This window comes from Coffea arabica, chromosome 1c (assembly GCF_036785885.1).
Source record: "Coffea arabica cultivar ET-39 chromosome 1c, Coffea Arabica ET-39 HiFi, whole genome shotgun sequence".
In the NCBI taxonomy this organism is placed as follows: Eukaryota; Viridiplantae; Streptophyta; class Magnoliopsida; order Gentianales; family Rubiaceae; genus Coffea; species Coffea arabica.
Window position 1 is genome coordinate 43,503,102 of NC_092310.1, and position 12,151 is coordinate 43,515,252.

Sequence of the window (12,151 nt, forward strand, 5' to 3'; positions counted from 1 at the left end):
AAATTCCGCGAGTACAGCCACCTCGGCAAAACAATGAAAGACAAGAAAATAGAAAAGGGGGCAAGCCTCCTTCAAGATTCAATAATAAGGAGTCCATGGCAATAAACACAGCTCCCATGAAAATTGCTACCAAAGTGAGTCGAAAGATCACTGAGAAATTAGATTCCTCCCAAAATAGATCAGTAAGAAGACCCACTTTAAAAGCGATGCAAGAAAGGGAGTACCCTTTCCTTGAGTCCGACTTACAAGGAATGTTTGATGATCTTTTCAAGGAGAAGCTCCTTGAACTTCCCGACATGAAGCGTCCGGAGGAAGCCGGTCAAGTCAATGATCCGAATTGTTGCTGTTATCACCGCTTGATTGGTCACCCTTTCACTAAATGCTTTGTCTTTAAGGACAAAATTATGGAATTAGCCCGCCAAGAAAAAATCCTTCTTGAGGAGGATAAAGCATCGGCAAACCAAACAACAATAATGTTTGGATCTGTGTGTTGCTCGATAGAAGTTCTACCCACATCAAGCAGTGCACTGTCTGTACAAACGGAGTTTGAAAAATCGTCAATTGAAAATGTTGTCGAAGATGATAATGAAGGATGGACTTTAGTCACTCGAAAGAGAACTTGCAAGCCAAGAATAAAGAAGTACATCTTTTCGAAAAGCATCCATTCGACAAAGCCAAAAGTAATGATGAAACGACAAAATGCAACAAGGAAACAAAAGAGAGTGGCCATAAAACCAATTCCTTCAGATTTTCAGCAGGTTCGGCAGCCCATGACACTGAGAGAATTTATACTCAAGGGGTATTTAAGTGACGATACCGATGATTTCACTTCTTGTAATGTCGTCAAAGTTGAAAATCCTCAAGTCACACAAATTGGCACTGAATTTGAGAAAAAACTCAAAGTCGATGATAAACCACCGGTGGATTGTGCAACGACCATCATTTTTGATGATGATGATTTAACTGTTGAGTTCAAGACCCACAATCGACCTTTGTTTGTTAGTGCATATGTTCGAGAACAAAAGATGAGTCGGGTACTCATTGATGGGGGATCTGCTGTCAATATCATGTCCGTACGTGCTATGAAAGAATTAGGAATCTCAAGTGATGAACTCTCCCAGAGCCGCCTCATGATCCAAGGATTTAATCAAGGGGGCAAAGAGCAATTGGCCTCATAAGGCTTGAATTGCTCATTGGTGAGCTGTCTTCAAGTGCGTTATTTCATATCATTGAAGCCAAAACCTCTTATAACATGCTTTTAGGAAGGCCCTGGATTCACGAGAATGAAATTATACCATCTACTCTGCATCAATGTTTCAAATATTATCGAGACGGTATTGTTAAGAAAGTTACTGTCGATGACAAACCTTTCACGGAAGCCGAAACTCACTTTGCCGATGCCAAATTTTATCTTCACAAAGAAGCAAAAAGAAAGGAATCGGTAAGGGAAGAAAGTCAAGATTCCAAAGTACCCATTTTGCAGTATACTCCAAGATCAAAGAGAGAAGAAGGTCAGTCTTCTTTTATCAGAAATGACACATTAAATGTTCCGCTCACCAAGATAGAGCCTGTTAAAATTGAGAAGGTGAGCTTGCAAGGGTTTGTTCGTCCCAAAGAAGAACCGGCAGTGGAACATTACTCGCTACCAACTAATCGGACTCAAGAAGGTTTTGATCCAAACGCCTATAGACTTCTTGCTAAGGCGGGTTATAACCCAAATGAGAAGAATACATTGGGCAAACTCCCTCCTGAAGTGACTGGCGAGAGGACTCACGGATTGACACCTACGCAGAAAATGTTGAAAGAAATGGGCTATAATGTTGAAAGTTCATCGATGGGTCTTGGTTATCAACCGCCCTCTCCTGTTCGTATAATGATCAAAAGAGCGAGTTGTAACTATGTGAACGAAGAAATGGAGGTCACAAGCCGAAAGAGATCTGTGTTCGACCGATTGGGAAATAAGTCAAAACGTACTTCTGTGTTTGACAGACTTGGCCCGCAGCCGAAAAATCTGAAGTCGCCCGTCTATGAGAGATTAGGCAGTAAGAAACAAGAGTACCAAGTTGCCAGGGAAGAAAGTCTTACTCCAATAAAGAAGAACAGACCAAGAAAGCGAGTCTCCAATTTCTTCATGCACTATGGAGACTTATTCAATGTAAGGATTGAAACCATTTTTGAAGAACAGGGTCAAGAAAGTACGGCTTCCTGTCACCATATTACGATCAGTGATCTTGAAGAAGAAGAAGAAAATGCAGATGACGCTCCCGCTGAACTTGAACAAGGGGTAAAAAATACGGTCGATGAGCTAAAAGAGATTAACCTTGGCACAAGCGACGATCCTCGCCCAATTTACATAAGCTCTTGTATGACTCCTGAAGAAGAAAAAGAGTATGTTGATTTGCTGCTCGAGTTCAGGGACGTCTTTGCCTGAATTACTCAGAAATGCCTGGTTTGGATCCAAGGGTCGCCGTTCATAATTTGTCCGTCAAGCGAGGAACAAAACCTGTCAAGCAAACGCAAAGGCGCTTTCGGCCCGAATTGATTCCTCTGATAGAAAATGAGATAAATTAATTGATTGAAGCCGGATTCATACGAGAAGTAAAATATCCAACATGAATTTCAAGCATCGTCCCTGTAAGGAAGAAGAATGGGCAAATTCGAGTTTGTGTTGACTTTCGAGACTTAAACGAGGCTTGCCCCAAAGATGATTTTCCTCTCCCCATCACAGAATTGACGGTAGATGCTACAACCGGGCATGAAGCACTATCTTTTCTCAATGAATCGTCTGGCTACAATCAAATACGTATGGCACCCGAGGATGAGGAGCTAACTGCCTTCCGCACCCCCAAGGAAATTTATTGCTATAAAGTAATGCCGTTTGGCTTGAAAAATGCTGGAGCGACATATCAAAGGGCAATGCAAAGAATATTTGATGATATGCTCCATAGAAATGTGGAGTGCTATGTTGATGACCTTGTGGTGAAATCAAAGAAGCGAGAGGATCATATTCAAGACCTTCGAAGAGTTTTCCAACGCCTTCGGAGATACCAATTAAAGATGAATCCTTTGAAGTGTGCATTCGGAGTCACTTCTGGCAAGTTTCTCGGTTTCATCGTTCATCAACGGGGAATAGAGGTCGATCGATCTAAAATCGATGCCATTGTGAACATGCCTGAACCGAGAAATATTCATGAATTGAAAAGCTTTCAAGGGAAGTTGGCATATATCCGGAGGTTTATCTCTAATTTGGCCGGGCGATGCCAACCCTTTAGTAGACTGATGAAGAAAGGGGTACCCTTCGAGTGGGATGAATCGTGTAGGAATACTTTTACAAGTATCAAGGCGTATCTCATGAATCCCCTAGTACTGGCTGCGCCCATTCCAGGAAAACCATTGATTCTCTATATTTCCGCTCAAGAACGGTCGGTTGGGGCCTTACTTGCTCAAGAAAACGATGAAGGTAAGGAGAATGCGCTGTATTACTTGAGCCGGATGATGACATCTAATGAGTTGAACTACGCACCCATCGAGAAGTTGTGTTTGGCACTTATATTTGTCATTCAGAAGTTGAAGCATTATTTTCATGCACATACTATTCGTCTCATATCTAAGTCCAATCCCATTAAATATGTCATGGCAAAACCTGTACTATCTGATCGACTCGCGAGATGGTACCTCCAGTTTCAACAATTTGAAATTATTTACGTACCTGCGAAGGCTGTCAAAGGACAAATATTGGCAGACTTTTTGGTCGATCATCCCCTACCTGCCGAGTGGGAGTTGACTGATGAACTTCCCGATGAAGAAGTGTTTATGGTCGAATTGCCGTGGTCAATGTATTTCGATGGAACTGCCCACCGTGATGGAGCTGGTGCGGGAGTTGTCTTTTATACTCCTGAAACAGATATATTGCCATACTCTTTCACTTTAACACGCCGGTGTTCCAACAATGTGGCTGAATATCAGGCATTGATTCTCGGTCTTGAAACGGCTGTAGACATGAAGCAGTTGCATCTTAGAGTCTACGGTGATTCAAAATTGGTGGTAAATCAACTCCTTGGTGTTTATGATGTTAAGAAACCTGAATTGATCCCATATTACAAGTATGCAATGCAACTCATGGGATATTTAGGTAATGTCACTATAGAACATATCCCTAGAAATTTCAACCAACAAACTGATTCTTTGGCAAGGGTGGCGTCCATGATCACTCTACCTTCTCATCGAAATCAGATTTCAATATGTCAAAATTGGGTCATACCTCCAATGTTTGATGAAGGTAATGATAGTGAAGAAAAAAATACTTATCATATTTTTATCCATGAGATCGAAAAGGAGGATTGGCGTCACCTCATCATTGATTATCTTAATCATGGAAAGTTACCAGAAGATCCTAAGAAAAGGGTTGATATACGTCGTCGAGCACCACGTTTCATTTACTACAAAGGGACGCTTTACCGAAGGTCATTCGATGGGGTGTTTCTACGATGTCTTGGAGAAGATGAGGCCATGCAAGCAATGGAGGAGGCTCACTCTGGGATATGCGGTGCTCACCAGTCTGGCCCGAAATTACACTTTCGTATTAAAAGAATGGGATACTACTGGCCAACAATGGTAAAGGATTGCATTGACTTTGCTAGAAGATGTCAAGCATATCAATTTCATGGCAATTTCATCCATCAGCCCCCTGAACCATTACACCCAACTGTGGCTTCTTGGCCGTTCGATGCTTGGGGTTTGGATATAGTTGGACCACTTTCAAAGTCTTCTGGCGGACATGTTTTTATTTTGGCAGCAACGGATTACTTTTCAAAGTGGGCTGAAGCGATTCCTCTAAGAGAGGTCAAAAAGGAGAATGTAGTGGATTTCATTCGCTTGCACATCATTTATCGGTATGGAGTCCCGCGTTATATCATTACCGATAATGGTAAGCCTTTTTGCAATGTAGCAATGAACAAATTTTGCGAGAAGTTTCATTTCAAATAATACAATTCGTCCATGTACTACGCTGCTGCAAATGGACTCGCTGAAGCATTCAACAAGACCTTATGTAATCTGTTGAAGAAAGTCGTGAATAAACAGAGAAGGGATTGGCATCTTCGAATTGGAGAAGCACTTTGGGCATACCGAACTACTTTTCGAACTCCCACGCAAGCGACCCCATACGCGCTTGTTTATGGTGTTGAAGCTGTTCTTCCACTTGAGTGTCAAATACCTTCGCTAAGAATTGCGATCCAAGAAGGGCTCAGTGGAGAAGATAATGTCCGTCTTCGCCTTGAGGAGTTAGAAGCATTCGACGAAAAGAGATTGGAAACCCAGCAACGGATTGAGTGTTATCAAGCCCGCCCTTCAAAAGCATTTAATAAACATGTCCGGCACGCTCTTTCCAGATTGGAGATTTAGTACTCGCCGTTCGGAGACCGATCATTCTCACTCATGGCGGTCAAAGAAAGTTTATTTCTAAGTGGGATGGGTCCTATGTTGTTCGAGAAGTATATACAAATGGCTCATACAAGTTGGTTGCTGAAGACGGGTTAAGGGTTGACCCCATCAATGGCAAATACCTAAAAAGGTACTATGCGTAATCGAAACCACGGGAGGCTCCTGGCCCGCATGAGCTAAAACTGTGGATGGCGACCACCAATAGTGTAGTATGTGGTTAAACTGCTGAAACACTTCACCAAGTCTAAGGTGGTAAACAAATAGATACTCCTGGCCCGCATGAGGTTAAAATGTGAACGGCAGGAACTACGTGTGACTTGATTCCCTTGTTGGGATACGTAGGCAGCTTGGAGGGCAACTTCTAAGTTCAGTTACACCACTTCAAATCAAATCCTTGTCCCTTGTAAAAAAAAAAAAAAGAATTTTCTCTTTCCAAAAAATAAAAAAACATAATAAAATGCTCCATTTGAGTTCTTTTCTCTTTAAAAAAAAATAAGAGATAAGAAATGAAAAACGTTTTATTATTGAAAAAAAAAAGAAACTCATTACATGAAAGAAAATGAATGACAAGAGAATTCAGGAAAAAGAAGAACATGGTGGAAAGCCTAAATATCAAATTTGTGTTCCACTACAGTTACTTTATATGATTCAAGTGCAGACTTCATGTCCTCAAGTTCCTTCACAGCGTCATCAGTCAAGATGCTGGTTTGTTCAATGGAAGATAGCTCATCATGCGCTTGGGTTATTTCGACCTGGATCTCTTTGAATGTCTCATGCTTTTGATTGATAGTTGAGGTGACTTCCAGGCTTTGCTTCTCCAAACTGATGAGTTCCTGTTGCAGAACCTTCTTCCTGGCTTCAATGGATTGCAACTCTTCTTCAAGACCTTGCAATTGACGAGTCAGTTCTTCTCCCTTTGCCTTAATTTTCTCGAGTTGGACGGTCGCTTTGGAAAGGAGTTCTGCATATGTTTCTTTGTTCATCCTTTCCCACGATGAAGATGCTAGAACATCATAAGCCTCCGCCTTGGCAAACAATTCCATCAAGTGGTCTTTTAAAGGGAGACCATTGGTGGGATCCGTTCTTGTGATTTTTGCAATGATTTCCTCTGCACACTCTTTTAAAGAAGAGATCTGCTCAATTGGAGTGTCAAGAATCTGTCCGCGAAAATTCATCCACAAACTTTGCAAGTACTTTCTTCGATGTGCCTGGATCAACTTTTGACCATGAAATTCTGAAACCAATGCCACCTTAGGCCTTTTTCGAATTTCGTGTGAACTAGTCAGCTCTTTCTTATGCATTGACGAAGTACCTCCACTGGAGGCAAATTGTCTTGGAGTACTGATAGCTACTTCGTCACTCTTGTTGTTTGAGATTATATCACCAGATTCGAGTTCGGGTGATGAATCGTTATCAACACCTTCTTGACGGAATTCAAGAAACGGGGGCTGAAAAAAAAAATTACAGAAAAAAAAGAGGAAAAAATTGAGAGACGATTACCTTAAGTGGTGACACTCCAACCGACGGGGGTGAAAAGGAAACTTCCTCCAAATCAGAAGATGTCCTCTTCTTCGATCGGTTCCAAAAACGGTCTTGGCTACTACTGCCACTCTCCAATGAATGGGTTCCTCGTTGGGTAGACTCGATGCCCTGAGCTTGAGTCCCTTCTTGTTCAATAGCCTCGATAGAATCACGATCGTCCACCGTTTCAATTTTGACATCTTCTTCAGTACGAGTTGCCGATAAGGATTTCGAAACTTTGGGCGGCGTCTTCTTCGCTGGAACCGCTGGTTGCGCCTCTTTGATGGCCTGCTGAGAGTCCTTGGAAGACTTATTTTTTGTGACAATATTTTTCGAGGGACTGCTAGTAATTTTGTTCTTTCGCAAGGTGGATGAGGCAAGACCCGTTACAATCTCTATAGCTTCATTATGATGCCCTGACTCGTTAGCGGAGGTAATCTTACCCTTCTTCGATGATTGCTGAGGGATTTTAACGGTGAATTTATAGGAAGAGACACTATTTGACCGAGTCGACCACCAGGCGTCATAGTCTTTTATGATCAATGGATGCTTCCTGTGCGCGGGTATAGTCATCCGAGACCGTGTCTGCGTGCGAACTGAGGAATCCCATAGTTGAATAGCCTCACCCAAAGTATACGTGTGAGTGATCTCTTTCAAGTTGTTGGGGATGTCCTGACAGAAGCCGAATTGTCTGCTAAACCTGCAAGGATTATATTTTTCAATAATAAAAGTATTGTCCTTACGTAGAGTTAAATGGCAAGAGCGTTGACTAATGAAATAGCTCGTGAGTTTTGATGATAAGGATCCGTCATCGATCAACGCCTTTTCTTCATTCTCAGTCCAGCACAATTTAGGGAGCATTAAAGGATTCACTTCTTTGAAAATTTCCTCAGCTTCCAATTGACCATAAAATATTGCCATTTTCTCACCACTAAATCTTGTCATGCGCGCGTGGTGGCTACTCACTTGATTATTCTCGTGATATACGTCAAAGTATTGGCCAATCCAAGCATAGACGTAATGGATTGGAAAAGCTACCCCGCATTCTCCAAGGTTAGGGGCGTAGACGATCTTCCTCAACCCATGATATATGCTCGCAAGGACGGGAATTGCAAGACAAAATCTTTTCCCTGTAGCCATTAAGCATGCAACTTTAAAGACACTTGGGCGAATGCGATCGACCTTTTTGCTTGGCAAAAGAAACTTGCAAATCCAGCACGCTATGAATGCCGCAATATAGGTTTCCTTTCTTAAATACCCTGGAATGTCCAGTGTGTCGAAAGGGACGTTGAAGTCCTTCGTATCAGCAAGGTCGTAAGGCTCCACGCTTCCAGAAGGGTTGTAAGTCATTTTTGGTTTAGATGTGGTCTTCCTTCTATTCGCTCTACTCGGAGGAGCACTATATCTAGTCTCTCCTTTGAACCGGAAGCGAATCCAGTCCTTCATCCATACCCCTTGGTCGTTCGTCCAAAGGTGGTAGTAGGCAGAAAAGAGGTGCCTGCAACTCTCGGGGAGAAGTGGCTTCCCTTCTTTGTCACGAGTGAGGAGCTCCCGCGCTGAAGGAACAACTTCATCAAAAAACGCGCCATCGATCGAAAGGCCACCAAGTCGATAAAGGTCCCAAAGTGTGATGGACAACTCCCCAACGGGCGTATGGAGTGTGTTCGTTGAGGGACACCAATATTTGAAGAAGGCTCGCAAGATATTTTCACAGCGGTCATAGGAGTATCTCGACGCGTAGACGGCTTCGAATATGCCAGCACGTGTGAGTATGTCTTTATACCTTCCAAGCATGTTCTCAACCCACTCCCAATAATGGGAGGTGAAGCACGCCTCACCGAAGAATAACGAAGGGGTTTTCCATGTAGTTTTGTCAACATTGAATCCCGCAAACGGAAGCGTGAATTTGGCTATTTCTGGATCTCCATTGTGGAGTGACGAGTTTAGTACGACCACTTCCTCTTCCCTCGACGTAGTGGAGAAAGTCGACGGCGCCACCACTTCCTTAGTCCACTTGCTAGTCCAATCCTCGAGATGAAAGCATCCTTCGAGGGGTATAAAAGATTCGGCGAGCGCCCCAACAGCTGGTTTATACACATGTAGCGACAAGCTCTTTGATTGAGGCCCTCCCCTTTCATCCGTCAATGAGATATGGGGCAATGGCGTGGCGTAGTCCTTGATTTGGATGCTTGCTGAAATTATGTAAGGGAAAATATTAGGCGACGAAAGGAAATCCTTACAAGACTTTGGTAATTAAATTACCTAATTGGTGGCTCTCTTCAAATCCCCAAAGTCGTTTCAAGCTTCGTTTCAGGCACGAGATGGGGTGTCTACAAAAGAGCAAGTTAGTAAAGTTGAGATATTGACATGGGCTTAAAAAAAAAAAAAAAAGAAGGGGAAGGGGCTTGTTCAAATATTTGGTATTACCCTAGTAAATGAGCAAAACCAAAAAACCAAAAAAAAAAAAAAAACTCTTTTGCTCAAATATTATATTTAGTGTTAAGAAAAAAAGGGGGGTTCAAATATTATATTTGGTATTACCCTCATAAAATAAAATAAAAAGAGGCTCAAATACCATATTTGGTATTACCCTCATACATGGAAAAAAAAAGGGGTTCAAATATCATATTTGGTATTATCCTAATAGATTAGCAAAAAAAAAAAAAAAAAGGGAAAAAATTTTCTTACAAACTTTTGGTAACCCATTTACTTAAGTGGTTATTTGTTGCCAAGATCCTGAATTCGATTCCCGAACGTCGATAGCTGTTACAAGAGGGCTAGCCTACTGTGATTGAAGTCAAGGGCATTAGCGAGTAATATTCATTGACGGAAAAATAAGTAAGCCAAATATGACATTGAAGACTGGGCTTGCATCAGAATCGCGTTACAAAACTGTACTGTCCTATAGAACACAACAGGCTCACAAACCCGAACTATTAGTCATATTAGGTGTGACAAGGTGCATGTAAATTCCGAGTATCAGTCGCACTCAAGGTGGCAAAGAGGATCAAACTAAGCACGCAGACCATTAATATGTAAACATCTATGAACGACGGGTTCAGGATAATTACCTTCAAATCGCAGCAACGGCAGCAGCTGAGTTTCGCAAAGGCCCACAACCGACGGCGTAGCAATTTAGAGGTGACACGGGAGCAGTTTGCAAAGACAAGCACCAGCAACTTGACAATATCAGCGCGAAAGAAAAAAAGAAACAAACGTAGAGAGTTGGCTCTGGTTTTGAGTGTAAACAAATTGACGCCTCGATCTGGGGTATTTATAATAAAGGCGCGCCGCACATTCAAGGAGAGTTTGGGTTGGAATAATGTTCTAATCTGAGTCCAAGTAGATCTCCTGTCCCACGGGAATTTAGTTAGTAGGATTGGGGAGTTGATCTTCTTTCACAATCGGAATTGCTACTCTTACCCGTATGAGTCATCACTGAAATATTTCCCCAAGCCCTCAGAGGTTGAATTTGATTAAAATTCGTAAAGGACATGAAGTCTTGTGCGTGTGATGGACTGACAAAAAGAATTCCACATATCTGGCCGCGGGACTCTCTTATAATTATCAACATTGAATCCTACTCGGAATGCAAATACTACACGGAATCTGGCCTCGGGAGCTACGGGACTTGCAGGACTTTCCTAATCATCATCAATATCAAATGCTACTTGAATTAATATGCTACTTGGAATCTGACTCACGGGACTTGCGCGACTTCCATATTTGGACTATTAAAAGCACTCATAATGTTTGCCATCTGGAACCGAAATTGAAGGAACTGAGAGGTCTGCGGAATTGCGTTGGTAACAACAAAATTTGTAAGGGCAGAGAGTTTTAATTCAACATGGAGTTGAACAGGTGAGCAAGCGCGACCTGTTGTGTCGTGGGCTGTGGCTATGTTTCAACAAGATGATAGTATAATTTATATGGGACTGCCATTGAGTTGTTGGGTCTAATTCAGCAGCTTACCAAGGCCGAATAGATGCAATTTACCAAGGATTTCTCTTTGCATACAATTCGGATATGATTGGCACTTGAAAGAATTCTTATACACATGGTGTTTGAATTCCTGAAAGTAGGGGAAAAAAAGGGGGGGTCTATAGCCAAGGCCGTGGGCTTGAGGTAATTGCATGATTTGGTTTTGGAAATCGAAGTCACTAATTCACCAAGTTTTACATGAACCTGGTGACTATCGTGGCATTTTTCATGGCTGTCTTATATGATAAAAGCCTTGAGTTCGGTCCAATTGTGGGCTTGCAAGACACAAGTTTGTCACAAATTATATCCAAATTATACCACGTTCAAGGAGAATTCGGGTTGAAGAAAGTTCTAATTTGAATTCGAATGGGTTTCTGCTCCTAGCGAAAGTTCAATTAATAAGCTTGGGATTGGTTCGTCCAGACATGGTTTCCTTTTGAGAGTTGATCTCTTATCTACAAAGGAAAGCTATGGACATAAAGCTTACAAATAAGATGATTCGGCTTTGGGAAATTGAAAGCACTAATTGCATGCAACCATCATTTTATGTTAAGGGCCATGGCTAGTAGCTTCATACGTTTATGGATTTGAATTGGAGATTAATGATTGTCTTGCTCCTAGGACAAGACAACATTAATGAAGTAGATTCAATCCAAAGCCACAAACATTGCAAAGCTCCAAGTAAATTACGTTTGAGAGCATCACTTGAATTAGCATGCCAAATGAAGTGATCCGGCCTCGGGAAATTGAAGGCACTAGTGATCTTGGAAATTGAGATCACTAAGGTGGCATTTCACGTGGAGTTTAAGACCACTAAAGTCCTTGGACTTTATTTGAGGATTAATATTCCAATGGTGTTCAAATTGAAGCAAAAAAAATATATATGTCAAAACTTGTCCGTTCAAAATTTGCTCCGATATCCAGCAGTCACGCACAAGTTTCGAGGGGGCATTTGTAGACAATGGAATTTTAATTAAATTCTAAAAATTACCATTGATCTATAAAATATTTTTGTCCAATCGGATATTGCCATATGGCACGTACACTTGGAAAAATTGGTTATTAAATGATCAATTATATTTTGCCACGTGTCAAGGCGAGGTGTTCCAGATCAATTCAAATTGCAGGGATATCTCCACCAATCAGATTATATCATGTCACATGTCCATTGGATAAATATCTAAATATTTATTTCTTATTAAAGAGA

At 41.7% G+C, this 12,151-nt stretch overlaps 1 protein-coding gene across 1 annotated transcript; it reads left to right on the forward strand.

Moving 5' to 3' along the window:
• The first annotated feature begins 4,998 nt into the window (after positions 1-4,998).
• On the forward strand, positions 4,999-5,403 carry LOC140005387 (uncharacterized). The gene has a single exon (XM_072046309.1). The coding sequence runs from the start codon at positions 4,999-5,001 to the stop codon at positions 5,401-5,403; it is 405 nt and encodes a 134-aa protein (XP_071902410.1).
• Positions 5,404-12,151: the final 6,748 nt, after the last annotated feature.

Bases quoted from the DNA above. Each gene is read 5' to 3' on its own strand.
- LOC140005387 (XM_072046309.1), top strand. From the start codon at position 4,999: ATGTACTACGCTGCTGCAAATGGACTCGCTGAAGCATTCAACAAGACC.